The sequence below is a fragment of the Sinocyclocheilus anshuiensis genome, unplaced genomic scaffold (genome assembly GCF_001515605.1).
Source record: "Sinocyclocheilus anshuiensis isolate Anshui unplaced genomic scaffold, SAMN03320099.WGS_v1.1 scaffold334, whole genome shotgun sequence".
NCBI classification, from domain to species: domain Eukaryota; kingdom Metazoa; phylum Chordata; class Actinopteri; order Cypriniformes; family Cyprinidae; genus Sinocyclocheilus; species Sinocyclocheilus anshuiensis.
In genome coordinates, this window is record NW_015546055.1 from 571,279 (window position 1) to 588,539 (window position 17,261).

General features: G+C 37.5%; 1 protein-coding gene across 1 annotated transcript in view; it reads right to left on the reverse strand.

The window, feature by feature from the left end:
* LOC107699258 (mediator of RNA polymerase II transcription subunit 13-like) overlaps nt 1-17,261 on the reverse strand; it is a 104,581-nt gene that overhangs the window by 59,958 nt on the left and 27,362 nt on the right. Inside the window, exon 3 of the mRNA XM_016500454.1 lies at nt 5,793-5,961. Within this exon, the coding sequence (XP_016355940.1) occupies nt 5,793-5,961 (169 nt within the window). The remainder of the gene's footprint in view (nt 1-5,792; nt 5,962-17,261) is intronic.

Genomic DNA, 17,261 nt, shown 5'->3' on the forward strand with positions numbered 1-17,261 from the left:
TTATAATATCTGGTTTGAAAAAGGATCGGTTAAGATGCCCCTGCCAGTTTATGAATGGAGGCCTGTGAGGAATCCGAGGTGTTTTGAGTTATGGCATGCAGGAACACACTGCCATATTTGTGACAGGTGATATCCTCTAAGGGACACGTGTGTTCTGCTATGATGGCTCTTCGGGGACAAAATTAAACACCTCCTTGGTGGAAAAAATACACAAGCTTAAGACTTGAACACACAAGCCATCACTGAGGGATTTGGCACCAAGAGAAATGCAAGCAGGCTTTGGGAATCAGTGTAGCAGGCAGAAATGCTAATCACCAAACAGCCCATTACTACACCTTGTTCTCCGCTCTTATGCCTCTGAGTCTGTTATTTAAAAGGCTCAGTGAGCACCGATTGAGAATCAGATCCCTTCAATTCATATTATCTTGTCATAGGGATGAAGGGAGTACAAAACGTCCACTTACACACATTAAGATGTTTTACCACACAGTCTGACTCTTAATGAGGAAATGAGGAACCAGAGTTTTCCAATATGAGACATTAGGTGTTATGAATTAAATCTGACCACAGACTAGGGCTGTGACGATAACCGCATTACCGCATAACCGCGGTAATTAGATGCCGACCGCGGTGTTGAGGTCTTCACCGTCATCACCGCACTTTTTTTTTTTTTTGTTAGTGAAAGTTTATTTTATAATTCGGTAAAATTTAAAAACAGCTTTAATATATATACATCGAAGTCCTAGAATCCGTTAATGCAGCGCTGAAGAAGGTCACGGATTTTACAGATGCGCTGTCTTCCGAGAAGACAGTTACAGCGTCCTCTGTTAAACCAGTCCTACGGTTATTATCTGAGGATATTTTGCTCCCAACCGAGGAAGACACGGAGTTGACGCGCAACATAAAAAGAAAAATGGTTAGCGTCATGGAAGACAAATATAGTGCACCTGCAACATTAATTGATCCAAGATACAGGGACATCATGTACATCAAGATTTGGCTTTCATTAGGGCACTGTGTCATATATCAAGGTCTCTTTAACGCAGTGGTTCTCAACCCGCGGCCCGTCATGAATTCTAATGCGGCCCACCGTGCTGAACACAATAAAAAAAAATACTTTCAGTTTTACAATTCAATTTAAGTTTTTACATTATTTTAAAACTGTACTAAATAAATATAAGCTATAGCCTAATGTTTTTACGTAAAATAATTTAGTTTTTCATATATTATTTTCAGACATGAGCAGTACTCACATAGCTTAATTAACGTTACGCATTTAAAGTAACAACCAAGCGGCCAGCGGCAGACAGTGAGCATATGCTTGATCAATTTAGCCCACAGACCAGACCAGACTCTGCAGAAACTCTCGACATAAACAAATCATGCACTACTTTGACAATAATGGTTGTGTCTAAATGTACAGTATCGTTCAAACATTTGTGGTTAGTAAGATTTTTTTTTTTTTTTAAAGAAATTAATTTTATTCAGCCAGGTCTACAGGTCTATTACATTTACCAAAAGTGACAGTAAAGACATGCATAAATACATGTATAAAACATTATTGCAGCACAGCTATTTTTAACATTGAAAGTAATAAGAAATGTTTTTTGAGCTCCAAATCAGCATATTAGAATGATTTCTGAAGGATCCTGCGACACTGAAGACTGGACTAATGGCCGATGAAAATTCAGCTTTGCCATCACAGGAATAAATACAATTATAAAACATTAAAATAGAAAACAGTACTATTTGCAATTAGGGATGCACCGAAATTAAAATTCTTGGCCGAAGCGGAAACCGAATTAAAAAAAAACACTGGGCCGAAGGCCGAATACCGAACACGGTTTTTCAAGTTTTTTCCCCCATGTATTTTGCCAAATTTTTTTTTCACCATTGCATAAATTAAAAAGCTTGCTATTCAAAGCTTGCCTTCCTCTTCTCATTGAAGACATGCGATGCAGTCCTAAACAGTCTCTCGCTGTCGGTGCTTGTAATGATTTTTGCGTCTTTCTCCGACAGTTTAAATGCTTCCACCTGGCTGACGTGTGAGCTGCATAATAAAGAGTGTGCGCCTCTCACTCTGCGCTGGTTGCTATTTGATCGCATCATATCATTGTTCGGTAAAATTTATTCGGTCTTTTCGCTTATTCGGCCGAACACCGAAAGAGCTTTTTTTGCTATTTTCGGCCGAATAATTTAGATTGTGGAACATTCGGTGCATCCCTATTCATGACTTAACTGACCACGGCATTGCATGCACGTAGTTTATTTCGTGCTTTGATATGAAAGGATACAGGCTACAGCGCGCTGGTTGCTATTTGATCGCGTCATATCATTGTTCGGTACAAGTTATTCAGTCTTTTCGCTTATTCGGCTTTTTTGCTATTTTCGGCCGAATAATTTCGGTTGCCGAACATTCGGTGCATCCCTATTTGCAAATGTAATTTCACAATATTACTCTATTTTTGACTAAATAGATGCAGCCTTGGTGAGCATAAGACACTTTTCAAAAACATTACAGACCCCAAACATTTGAACAATAATGTAAGAAGCAAATGTTACAAGCACATACCTTTGCTTCAAACATCTAATGGATGAAGGAGTCTATACGTTTTATTCGTTTACAACAGGAGAGAGGGACAAAGAGTTGAAAATATGTAGTAAATATGCATGTATTCAATTAATAATTAATGAGTCTGTATGCTGTGCATGTTAAGTCATGGTGGTCGTTTGGTTTCAAATGCTAGTGGCAAAAAAAAAAAAAAGTAAATTAGAAAATTAGAGAAACAATCTCTATGACTGCTAAATCTTCAACACACCATCTAAACTACTAATAGAAAGAGGGAGGGAGGGAAGGAAAGTGCCTGTGTGTGAGTGAAAGAGGGTGAGCTAAAGGAGGAAGCGCTGTTGTTCCTTTTTTCTGTCACTTCATAGTGATTTGCAGACAGACAGAGCAATAAAACACAGACTCACAGTTAGAGCCTTGTTAACAGACCTCAACGGAATGTGTGTTTTAACCGTGTTTAACAAACAGCCTCTGATCCTTCAAAATTCAAAGACTCTAGGATTAAAATATTAATTTCAGTATTAAACAAGACCTCAAACACATATCTTGCTTTGCATTTGAAGATGTTCAACCATTGCTGTGAATTGTTGTATGATAAAAAAAATTTAAAAAAATATTCTGAACCTACTTGAATGCTGTCTGGCTATGCTAATAGAGTGTATAAATGACCTTGAGCAAGATAAGAGAAGAGCACAAATAAATGACGCTGTGAGGAGAGAACTGTGGCAGAGGGCAGAGAAAAGCCAAGCTGCTCTTTTTTTTTTTTCCACCTCTACACACGTCGTCTCAGTTTCTGATCAAAGAGCACAGATGCTGACAGGGAGAAATCCAGCGCTGGAGACAGAGCACTTGCACACCAGCAAGAAGCTAATGTACACAAACACACAAGAGCATATTGCAGTCTGAGAACGGCATTAAAAAAAATATTATTGCACTATAGCACAAGTAGTCAATCTCTGGATACTAGTGCTGTGTTCAAAATACCGATACGACGATGTATCGTCACAGAGATTTGACGATACGAGTATCGATACAGCTGGCCCTGTATCGATATTGTGGCATGTGTGCAGCAGTGGACCACGCTTAATTTGTTTAAAATTTTACAACGTTTAAAAAAAGAGTAGAAAAGTGCGAGGTTTCTAAAAAATAATGAATAAAGCATATATAGGCTACAACAAGGTTTAATCTGGCCGCAGAGGAACACAACTGGATTGCCTGATATAAAGAGACGTAATCCCCAAAACAAAGCTTTACACTTGCGCAATACGGAAATATCTGCTAAGTGTGCTACTTATCTTTGTCAACCTGGCAACCATGTACATATGCCATTACCTATATTGTACTGTGGTACAGTTATGGAGGCCCTTCATAATGCAGAGGTCAACTGCCTGCTCTGCCAATAGTTAGAAATGGCACTATAGTAAGCAGTGTTTAATAAACAGCTGTTTTTCTAAATTCTGTGAGCGGAGGTGAAATTCAGTGCAGTCATGTATCGTGATACGTATCGTATTGTGGCCTCTGTATCGTGATACGTATCGTATCTTTGCTGGTGATACACAGCCCTACTGGATACGCACCCAGGTCTGTATTCAAATCCCCACTGAGATGGTGTGTAAATATGCTTTGATATTCACGTTTTGGTGTCAGACTGTGAAGCAAGTGTGGTTGATTTGAGGCCACCTGGTCTAGATCTTACTCTGTATTAGGGGTCGACCGATTATAGGCGCCGATATTAAGCATTTTATGATTATCGGTATCGGTCATTTTCAAAACCGATTCGCCGATAAAATAACTTAATTTTGAAACGCGCTATTCGTCTCTGATGCAGCCTGTCAGAACTTACCACTCTGTGGCCTAAAGCAGTCTCCGCCCACCACTCATCTGATTTGTTTGGAGTCATGAGTCCGACCAATCAATGCGGAATTCACTCTCACTCCAAAAGCGCTTGCTAACTGGAGCTGCTTCAGTGATCACGCATCAGTTGTCTCTCAAAGGTAAGGCAGCAGCAGACGTTGCTTAAGTTGCAATAGATCCCAATCCACTAACGTTACACTGAAGTTGCATAACACCTCAATATTATCTATGATTTCCACGATGCGGAAAACGCGGACGGAATCGCGGAATCCAGTCATATAAATGGAATTTACTGTATGACGCGGAATGTCACGGAATTTGTCAAAGTTTGGATGAATTAATCAAAAGTAGGTCAGTACACTTAAATAGAGTCGCAATATGGACTAGTATCTAAATATTAAGGCGCAAAAATACTATTCATCCCCGCCACGGCTGCAGCTTCTCACTGACAACATAACGTCGCTCGCATCATTCACAGTCGGGTTATTAGCAGAGAATACAGAGAAGGTCTTGAATTTCAGACGCAGGATTGCGGCTATTAATAATAATTATACTCATTCCCGCAGGTTCATTTGCACGTTACAAATTTTTGAATTTTACAGATGAAAATGATGCTATTGCAAAGGTAAAATGAAAATGCCCCTGTAAATCATTTCACCTCATATTAGGAAGGCACATTTTTGATCAGAATTTTTGATTATTGATCAGAAGGTGCTCCTTAATTTTTTTAATTAGGAGGACAAGCGCTCCTGATTACAAGAAGAAAAACACTGCTCTTAAACTGGGTGTGTGACAGGTATGGCTGAGGAATGGGGTTTGGTTTTTGCTTTAACCCCTGATTACTACAACAATTATTACAACTTTTGTCTAAAAGAATAATCACACAATATGCTATTTCTTCCATGTTTTAATTTTAATAGTAAACCCTTTGTTTGCCAAAAAATAAAGAGTTTAACTCTTTAAAATAAAGAGTTTACTGTGGGAGTACTACACTCAACCAACACCAGGGAAGGCAGTTTTTGTCAGAGCCCTTGTTATTCTTAATTTTGACATTAATTTTAATTTTTACACCAGACATATATATCGGTTCAAAATATATTTGATCTGTAATAATCGGTATCGGCCCTGAAAAACACATATCGGTCGACCCCTACTCTGTATAGAAACCTGAGCTTCATAAACAAGCGCTTCTCTAATGCAAGTACCTCAGTGGAGGATGCAAAAATTGCAAGCTCCATCAAAGCAGTGATCAAATTAATCCTTATCTACAGATAAGGATTAGATAACATAAAATCAGATACAGATAACATAAAATCAATTTAAGACAATGAGAGTAAATGAAAGAACATCCGAACAGAAATAGTATTCTTACCTCTTGTTAATGGGCTTCTCGTCCTTTTCATAGGGTTTGACGAACCATTTTCCGATGCGTACGAAACTACGGTTCATCAGACAGCGCTCCAGCAGGTTGTGAATGGCCTTGAAGAGAAGAGTTCGACATTCGTAGGACAGACCGCTCTCCCACACACCATCATCCTCGCCTGTGGAGAGGACGCACAGAGACCTGGTCACCAACCTGCTGCTGTCTATAAACAACTGATGTACCTTTCATATGGGAAAGCAATTTGCACAAAGTGTGTGTTAGAGGCTAATTACAAGTTTAGCACAGATATATTTTCACTCGCTGAACACGGAGTACTCTCCGTCAAGCGATATGTGCTGTTTCAGTTCATCTCAATGGATGCGCAGCGCACCTGTATTTGACGCACCGTAAACTCTAGTGTGAAGGCGCGTGACTCGCCGTCGCTTTGCTGAGAGCACTGTTTCTCTCACACATGCAAAGAGAGAGAGCGAGAGTCTTACTTGCCACGCTGACTCAACACGCTACATGTAAACTATATTTTTGTTATATTTTCCAGTCAAAATAACGTTCATTTAGAATTATTCCGTTTTTAAGAACAAGCAGAAGATATGCCAGTTTCTCCTGTAGTGGGCGGAGCTAATGCGCAAGTGGCAATTTCATTGGCTGGTGCTCATCTATTACCGTCCCTGTTTTGATTTCAGCAAATCAGTTAGAGCGAACGCTGACAACGTGATTAATATTCATGAACCTAGCAGCTCATTAATCCTTAGTGAGTTGTTTATTGTTAGTATAGTAGTAGAATTAGTAGTAGTAATATCTTTTAATAATAATTACTATTATCTATTACTATTATATATTTTTTTACAGAAACCCTGAATGACCAACAATATCTTAAAGGGTTAGTTCACCCAAAAATTGAAATTCTGTCATTAATTACTCACCCTCGTGTTGTTCGAAACCCGTAAGACCTTTGTTCATCTTCGGAACACAATTTAAGATATTTTTGATGAAATATGAGGGCTCTCTGACCCTCCCATAGACAGCAAGGTAACTACTAGGGTTGGGCCAATATGGCACCGGTACCTATTAGGGCTGTGCAAAAAATCGAATGCAATTTTCATGCGCATCTTGTCAGTAAAGCCGCTTCTGGTGATTAGTAGTAAATCTCCAGCACGTGCTTTCAGCTGGAGCGGCATGTACTACACAGAGCCGTAGATCACTGACAAGCTACACAAAATTTACTACTAATCACCAGAAGCGGCTTTACTGACGAGATTCGCATGAAAATCGCATTCGATTTTTTGGCCAGCCCTAGTACCTATGTAACTGGTATGTACTAGAACCGAATCAGAACGCATATTTCGGTGCCTCATTTCGGTGCCATGCCTGAGCGATCGATTGAAATATTTGTCCTCTGGTTCTCCGAAACGGACGTAAGAAACATCATCACCGGCACCGCACGTCAAAAATAATTTCCCAACTGAGAAAATGCACGTGAACTCAAGTGGGAAAGCTCTAATAATACAAATCCAACAAATCTTTGTAGTAACGAGAGTGTCCATGTTGTTTTCACATTCCAACTTAAAAGCACAACTCGGGAAATGAGAGCATCCGAGGAGCGTGTGAATGCAGTAATAACACTTGCTCTGATGGCAGCAGGTAGCCTTCCGTTAACTAGTCTAAACATGCTTAAATTAAAATGCCTAAAGCTAAACCTCTAACTGTTCCCTCCTGGTGGAATGACCTGCCCAGCTCAATCCAAGCAGCTGAGTCTGTAATATGTTCAAGAAACGGCTGAAAAACTTTCATCTTCATTTGACCCTCTAACTCTAGCACTCTCTATTCTAATGGCATTCCCTATTCTTTTTCTATTCTTTCTACTTTTCTTTTTATTTATTATAAAAACAAAATAAGCAAACAAACAAAAAAAAAAACCTTGCTACGTATACTGTTAGGTGAAGCCCCGCCCACGAACCCCGCCCCCTACTGTCCTTTTTTTGGAAAACTAAAATATGGTCACCCTATTATAAATATACTTAATTATTATGAAAATACCAGAAATAGCTTAAATAACACAGATAAACTATATTGCCGCAGTCGAGTGTTTATTGTCTTTGTTTTATCATTCAAATCGTTTATATGTTCTGTTTACTCAGTTACAGATATAATAGTGATGGCTTTGTCCATAAAAGGGATTTCCTGGAGGGTCATGAGTTCTTTACTTCTGTGACTGGATATGTGGATTTTCTGTGCGAGGGCGTTCTCTGGCGTCCAGTATGAATGAAACAGACATCATGTGTTTATAGTGCTAATGGCCATGTTACTTGTGGACGTGCGTTCACGACAGTATCATGACTAGTGTTGCTTTCGTCAACGAAAATTATGACTAAATATCGTCGTCAACGAACCTTTATCACGTGACGAAAACGAGGTGACTAAAACTAATAAAAACTAAAATGACAGTTTCACACAAAGACTAGACTAAAACTAAAATTAAAACAGGCCGCCAAAAACAACACTAATCATGACACGAGCATGAGGCAGCGCTGACCCAGATCCGGCGTTTCTTTGTTCTTTGCACAAAAAAGTATTCTCGTAGCTTCAAAACTTTACAGTTGAACAACTGATGTCACACGGACTACTTTGTCGATCATTTTGGTACTTTTACTACTAATCCTAAGTTAAAATAACAAATATGCATTCATAAATGGTTACCAAGTTTTAGTTCAAATTAATATAGTTCTATTATTAAATAGTGCTAAATTATCATAATATCATAATATAATGCTTGATTGACTGATTAAGAAGCTAAGATTTAAGAAGCTGTGCCATTTTACAAAGATAAGCTGATTTGGTGGAATCACATACATATATATATAAATATATATACACTATAGGGTTGTGACTGTGAGGAAATTTTCCCACCAGTTAATCGACGTGACAACACCGGTAATACCGGTATCACCGCGGGGGCGGGGCATTCCCTCTTTTCCTCGCTTTCCTTCGCTTTTAAATAGCTTGTAAAAGTGGTGTGGCACTTCTTGTCAGTCAGCTGGACTCACTCTCCTCACTGGATAAATGAAATCTGATCTGTGATGCGACGGTCGTTCCGCACCCTGCATTGAGCAGCCGCGTTCAGTTTTTAATTGTAGTGTCTGTTCTTTTACTGAACTAAATTGATTTTTATTACTATAAAATATCAAAACGAGGGTGGGGGTCGGTGACGCGGTGGGCAAGTGACGTAACCGGTGTTGCGGCTTAACACCAGTATCACCGTCAGCACAGTCTATCGCGGCAAGCCTAATACACTACCGGTCAAAATTTTGGGATCAGAAGGATTTTTTATGTTTTTTTACAGGAGTTTCTTATGCTCATCAAGGCTGCATTTATTTGGTTTAAAATGGAAATCTTTTCTAACAATATACACTACTGTCCAAAAGTTTGGGGTCAGTCAATTTTTATTCTTTCTTTTTTTGAAAGAAATTAAAACTTTTATTCAGCAAGTATGTGTTAAATTGTTAAGAAGAGATAGCAAAGATTTATATTGTAAGAAAATATTTATATTTTGAATAAATGCATAAGAGACTTCTTTAAAAAAAACATTATAAGTCTTACTGATCCCAAACTTTTGACCGGTAGTGTATATACACACATGTATGTGTGTGTGTGCGCGCGTGTATAAAATAGTATATCAGTCTGGCGAGTAAACTAAATTATTTACTAGCGTGCCAAGGTGTGTGTAGAGGGTTGTAACTGTACCTAGGGCTGGGCGATATGGCCAAAAAATTATCACTAATGTTTTTTCATATCAGTCGATATCGATAATTATCACGATAAATGTCAAATTTTTATTTCTTTCAAGTTTAAAGGCAGATTCTTGCTCCAATGTGAAAGTTGTAAAAACCAGACCATTAATTGTGGTTTTAAACTATTCTTTAGAACACAACAAACACTTCATGTAAAGTGTTCTTTACACTTTTACAGCAATTTTTCCTTAAAATAAATATCTTAATAGAAAAAAAATATTTCTTAGTTCTGCACATTCTAATGAGTAATATCGTTTCAAATCAAGAAACAGGTTTGTGTTGCCTGATAATATTAATAATAATATAAAACATTTTGTCTCTTAGAAATACACATTTAATAGTAGCTCAAGTTAGGCTGCAGATGTAGATTTATGTTCATTATCAAAATCTGTAATATCTAAGTATTGTAGCAACCTAATTTTTATATGGTGAAATTTAATTATTCTGACTGTCTGAGGTTTTTTTTTTTTTTATTATTATTAACCACTGGTCTTCCATAGTAGCATACATTTAGATCATGATAATCACAGTTAAAACCACAAATATAGCACCTCAATACCATAGTAAAAATGTAATATGGTTTTTAGGTATTTGTATGAAAAATAGGGCTGTCACGGTAACCGCAATATTGCAATACCACGCTATTGACGAGCAAACCGCAGAGGAATGCAAGAACCGCAGCAACCGCGATTTTTGCGTGTTTTCTTTTTTCATAGGGTTATGCCCTTCTCGTTTTACACTTCGTGCGTGTGTACTGAATATTAAATAAGTTAGTAATGATAACAATGTGTACTAGGGCTGCACGATATATCGAAATTATCGATATATCGCAAATGTAAATATCGCAATATGCATATCGCAAGGGCGTGCGATATCTGAATCATTTTAATTATAGGCTACTTAAATCAAAACGTTGCAAAAGGTCAAAGGTTTAGTTCGATGCATATAGCAGAGAATTGCTTGACGTTAAAAAGAGTTAAGTGCAATAAGTTGCAGAAAACAACGCGTTTCAGACGGTGCACGAACACCGAGTTGATTTAAAGGGACAGCAGCCTATAAATACGTGCTGCTGAATATGGCCATTACAGGTAGGCTATTTCCCTAAATCTCCACACAGCATGTATATTTTTCCGCCAAGGGGTGAGAACGTAATGATTACGAAAACAATTTATTTTTTATAATTATTATTTCATTTCAGTGAGAAATTTCATTTCACGACAGCCCTAATGAAAAACTGTAGCTAGTCTAAATAAATTTAGTATAAATGCATAAACGCTATAGCTTAATCACAAAAAAATACTGTAATTATATACCATTACTCCTCCTTCAATACATTTAAAACATGTCTACATTAATAATAAAATCTGACACAAATACACACATTTCTGACACAATACCATGGTGCAGTTAGTGCTACTACAGTAAATCTATGGTAAATGGCAATTTGTAGATTAAAAAGTCTTCTAACTGTATCGTTGCGCACGGTGTTTCTCCTGTTTGTCAGCGCGGTTTCATCTGGCTGTAAACAGAGTTATTTGTGTTCTTCGCTGAATGCAAGCGCTTCACACTGGATCTCACAGCACCGTTTGATCGAGACTAATCAGCGAGTGAACACATCTGCTCTAGTGAAGCTCGCGCCGCACCGCCGTTTAAACTTTGATCCGAGCAGATAAACAGTCCAAGTGACGCGCTTCAAATGAGTTGCGCTCTCTGGTTCTGCCTTTGCCTCATAAATATTATATTGAAAATGTATCGACCTCTTGTTATCGTTTATCGAGGAAGTTTATATCGCGCGATAATTATCGTTATCGATTTATCGCCCAGCTCTAATTGTACCTCACCAGAATACAGACCAATAGCTGAAATTTTTAACTGGCCAAAAGATAAACAAGATCCCTCTTCAATCCCGGGGCAAAAATTAATTCTAAATGTTTCAAGTCATCTCTCTCTTTTACTACAATACAGCAAAAGGATGAATGTTTTTATTACATAAAACACCAGCCGGATTGGACTGTTTCTTAAGTCTAAATAATGCAACACCTAATCATTCAAATCTGAAACAATCCAGAGGTCCTGCTGAATTTTTAATCAATTAAAAGCTTGGGCCATTAATTACATTTAAAAGTGGCCTCCATTCCTGCAGTTTAAAAAAAGAAAATGATATCTGAAGCTCTAGTTAACTTTAAAGCACCAAGAATTCTACTTGTATTTTTCATTTGACTCAAGTCTTAATTAATCTGATGCACTGATCCTAGCAAACGCCATCTTGCCTTGCACCGAATAGTCTTGCAGGTACAGTGTCCAACGAGGCTCTAAATCCGAGTGCTGGTTTGTTTCTGGATCACGTTTGGCTGTGGCCTCCATGCTTCAGTAATCTCATTAGGAGTCACTGCTTAAACCTGGCAGCTCTTAAGCTCCTTTCAAACATGTCTCTGTGCAGCACAGCTCCCATGAGCACCCAGGGGCTGCACGCGACACCGCAGACGTCTGACAATATATTTGCTGCCACAGTGTCCTAAATCAGACACATTTAGTTTTAGGTGACAACAAAAACGCACTTGATTATTTGCATTTATAAAGAAGCTGAATTTTCAAACACATCTTCCTAACCAATCACAATAGGTTCTCACATATTTCTGGCCATGTATTTACATTTAAAACGCGGCTCTGTAGTAACTGTACCACTTGCAGCTAATAATACTCTGAATGTTTATGTTTTTCCTTTTGATTGCTTTTTAGCATAAATGTTTTTAATAAAAGATAATGTAACTAGTGGCTACTCTGATCAATCCATCAACCATCAGTAAGAGTACAGTGTACAGTAAATTCAGGTCATTCCTACAAATTCAGCATAGAAGATACATTGTGGTCCAAATCATACGGTCAATCAGTCAGTGTGTCTGCATATGGAGAAATAATCACAGACTGAATGCATCTGAAGACCTGGAATCAGGCCAGAAGGCAAATCTATAATTCGTTGATGTCTTCTGAAAAGGCAGCAAGTAGCACAATTGACTTTTAAAGGATGTCATTGATTTGACTAACTGCTTGGTAACAATGAAACACCTTGTCTTTTGTCAAAGCAGAAAGCGAGGCAGAGAATGAGAGAGAAAATGGCTTTAGGCTGTCTCATGCATCTTTTAATAATCTAAGTAAAGGGCCAGCTACTTTTATACCTGTACACACACACGCTCTTGACAATCATTCATTGTAAGAAATGTTAACCTCGGAGTCCATGAAAGTCTCCCATTTATGTAACATCTAAAAAAAAAAAGTTATCACACAAAAGGCATTGATCTTTCATGCCTACCATTTAAAGGCGATCACTTCTTAAAACCCAGTTTAATAAGCAAAAGACACCTATAAATATGCCTCTGGCCTTACAATGGAGTTTTTTCCACACGTTATTTTGCCATTTTGTTTAATGATGTAGATATGGCGTAGAAATTACACTAACTTTTTTAGATGACAACCTTGATTTAAAACGGTATGTTTTAATATGAAATCTCAGCTATAGGTAATAAGCATGTTCTCAGATTGTAAGATGTCATGATGGCATCAAGCTGATGGAAAACTGATCAAGGCATCACTGTCACTTCTACTTTCGATAACAGCAAATCATGTGTCTCACTTTTTTATATAAACAGCTGCCGTAAAATCTGCTGTTGTGAGTGTCGATGGCAACTCACTCCTCCTTTAATCCAAACCATCGTGTTCACTATATCTACTGTGGGGAGGAGGCACCTGGTTTCTATCAAGCGTTCCCTATGACTAGGCATGGGCCGGTATGAGATTTTGACGGTATGATAACCTTAAGCAAAAATATCAAGGTTTCACAGTATTACGGTATTGTCATTCTAAAATGTTATTTTTAAATGACTGGGTAAAAAAAATAACTTTTTCCGCTGAACACAATATATTTTGTTTTTGAGCAACATACAGAATATTAGGAACAGTAGAATTTGTTTATTTTTTCTTTGATTTGTTTCCTAAAAAGAAGAAAAATAAAGACTGACATCTTTATTTAACCTAAATCTGTAATTACAGTTATTTAATTCATATACATATCATTTCATATCATTTATTTTTATAATTTCATATACATAATTTGATTTAATAATTCTGTTTCAGCAAAAACAGAATGTTCTGACTAGCTTTGTGAAATTATACTACATGCCTGAATGAAGCAAACAGCAGAAGCTCTGAATGAGATGCAGATTCACTCTCTGACAACATGAGGTGCTCACGGAACACCAGATACGCCGTTTCCTTGGTTACCGCTGTAAACAAAGCAGCACTGCGCTGAAAGTCGCCATGGAAACAATAAGGCGGTACATTCTAAAATAACGGTCACCTAAAAAAAACTCAGCTCAGCTAGAATATTTTAAACTCACGTGCGAAAGGGTTAATATGAACTATACAGAGACGAGATTAAACGAAAATACCACGTAAACTTTTCTGAAGACAGTCAGTTCCCCTTAGAAACACATTCATATAAACCCCCAAATCAATATTGCTATTTCGTAATATAGTGAGCATGTTTGTGAATATTTTTAATAAAACAGGAAAAACGAAATAAAAGCGATCCATATGTCATACAGATCTATTGTGGCTGCGTTGTGTCACATGACAAGCAAGACGCGTCGCCATGGAAACAATAAGGCGGTACATTCTAAAATAACGGTCACCTAAAAAAAACTCAGCTCAGCTAGAATATTAAAAACGGCCGGTTGCCGATCGCGTAAGTTCCAGGGGAAGCTCTTTAAATTCGGCCATCCTACACACACACGTGACTGACCGCTCGCTCGCACCAACAGGAGGAGGAGGGTCGTGTTACTCTCTACACTGCACTCAACCTGAGGGATTCCTACACTTTCAGTCTTTGAGGAGACATGAAAAACAGCACATACCACAGGAACGGTATAACGGAAAATATTAGTGGTTTTGAAACCGTGAAATTTTCAAATCGCGGTATACCTTGAAACCAGTAATCGGCCCATGCCTACCTATGACCTTGTCTCTTATGGTCTAACCACTGCCCACAGAGCGCAAGACACAAAGAGAGGAAGATAGCTTACAAAGAAACAAGCACTCAAAAGACTGCAAGACTGCACTAAAACACCCTTGAAATATAAACACATTAAGCTTGGAGAGCAAAACAAGGTGTAATTCATAATAAATGCATAAACATTTCTCCCTCTAAATGTATATTTATATATCTATATTTTGATAAATGCATATTCAAACAGAATCTACATTAAGAGTGCACATTAAATCTTAAAATTTTAAATGCATGCGTGTTTGTTTTTTAAGGGTAAGATACTGAACCCCCTTTTTTTTTTTAAATAACTCAAAGTTCAAATTATTAGAGGAAACAACTGAATCGACTTCAGGACAACACCCGTAAAAGTATAACACAGAGTAACACACAAACCACATCGTTCCCGCAGTCTAGCCAAGGTAATCATGGGTAAATTTAGGTAAATATAAGAAAGAAGGTATCTTTTAAAAAAGATTTAAAACAGATTTGTATTTATTAGATAAAATATATTATGTACATACAGTATTAAAGCACACTGGGCGCCAAAAACAAGTATAAATGGAAAATGACCCAAGACTATCACTCCTAAAATTGTAAATAAATAAAAAGCAAATGATTTAATAAAATATTATTAAAAGGGGTGCTATTATGCTTTTTCACTTTTTCAACTTTAGTTAGTCTGTAATGTTGCTGTTTGAGCATAAAAAAGATCTGCAAAGTTACAAAGCTCAAAGTCCAATTCAAAGATATTTTATTTAACAGAAATCACTTTTCAAAAATGGGACGAGACCTGGTTGAGCTGCACTAGAGAAGGCAACGAGTGTTATCACTATGTTGGAGACACGCTAGCTTTCCCAAGGCAGACGAACTTAGAGTGGTTACAATCATCCGGGTTTAAATCGCACTCAAACTGATTTGATTTTGACGCAATATTTACACTGAAGCTCACAGGCGGCTATGGTAAGGGGCCTGACATTTCCCGACCAGGCGCCGAGTGGTGCCAATCACAACACACACTGTCCCAGCTAACCAATCACACCACATTTCTTATTTCAGAAGGCGGGCCTTCATTTGATACAGGAACTATTCGAGCCGTTCATGCCAGACTGGGGAGAGAGGTGTTGTAATAATGTCAAATATGTGAAAAATAATGTGTTTTTCGAACAACCTAGTATGAGAGCCTGTTCTAGTACACCCCCAAAACAAAATCAAGACTTTGTAGAAGAGCATAATAGGACCCCTTTAAAATTTTTATATTTAAAAAGTCATTCTATTGGACACAATATTTCTATATAAAATATTAACTACTACAATAATGAATAACTGCAAAGTTTGTATATATAGTTTAATATATAAAAATGTTTATAATAAAATTATATTAATTTTATATATTTATACACTTACATATATACAATATAAAAATTTATTATTGCAAATATATTAATTCCATGTGTGTAGAGTGAGAGAAATACTGATCACAACCAGGAGGCCAGAACATGCTGGTCTTTTCAGCAGTTCCCTGTATTATTCAGTACACCAGCAGTGAGCACCATATTATCATCCCTCAGACACATGGGCTCATAGTAGCAGGACAATGAGTCCTGCCCCTTAGTGTAGAGCTGCTCCCTACAGCCACAGGTTCCTATGCAGGAGTCATTAGATCAGCTGTAGGGTCATTAAACAGATAGATTAATGTCTGCTCAACCACTGGCCCAAGGGGATTGAGCCAGACCAGGGAAGAGCCAGAGCTGTGCGCTACAGGAGCCTCTTCTCTTTCTTCCTGCTTATTTTCTCTGTTGTCTCTTTCCCTCCATCTCCATCTTTCTTTATTTCTCTCTAGCTCATCTTCATCCTCTGCTGTAATCGGTCTTCCTTCTCTCCCTATATGCGCCTCCATCCCTTTCTCTTCTCTTTATGCCCTTGGCTTTCCTTTCTTTCTCTCTTGCTCTCGTTTGTTCTTTTTCTCTGAATTTGAGAGCAGAGCATTACAAGGGCTGAACAATTTTGGAAAATAATCTAATTGCGATTGCGATTTAATATGCAATTATTTTTTAAAGCTCTTTATGTTCTGTATTATTCAACAAAGACAAGCTATAAATCATTGTATAGTATGACCAACACAATATTAGATAGATTAAACATAAATGTTCTTTTCTGTAGGCAATGCCTATATGTTACGATGAAATTAGGAGATGCATGAATTGAAATGAATGACATTTTTATTTAACAACTACAATCACTGTAGTATATTGACTGATTTGTTGAACTTCCAACCTTGTAAGCATGTAATAATTATTAGAGCCCGACCGATATGGGTAAACTTGCGAGATGCACAAAGTAACGGGGTGTTAGTTGTAACACACGTGGTTTGAATATTTATTTTACCATTTACCATTTAAATTCTGGCTTAAGTACATTTTTTATCTCAGTTTTTATTATTAATTTAAAATGAGACAAATCTGCTATTATTTTAATCTCCAATCTGTTATTTATCAGTTCAGATAGTTTTGTAATGCTTTGATTACTAGCAGAAGACACTAACCAGTTTTAAATTCCAGTTGCGCAGATGGGGCACGTTGTAACACTGCGTTACAATGTGCTATTCTATGACATTAGCGATGTAATTTACAC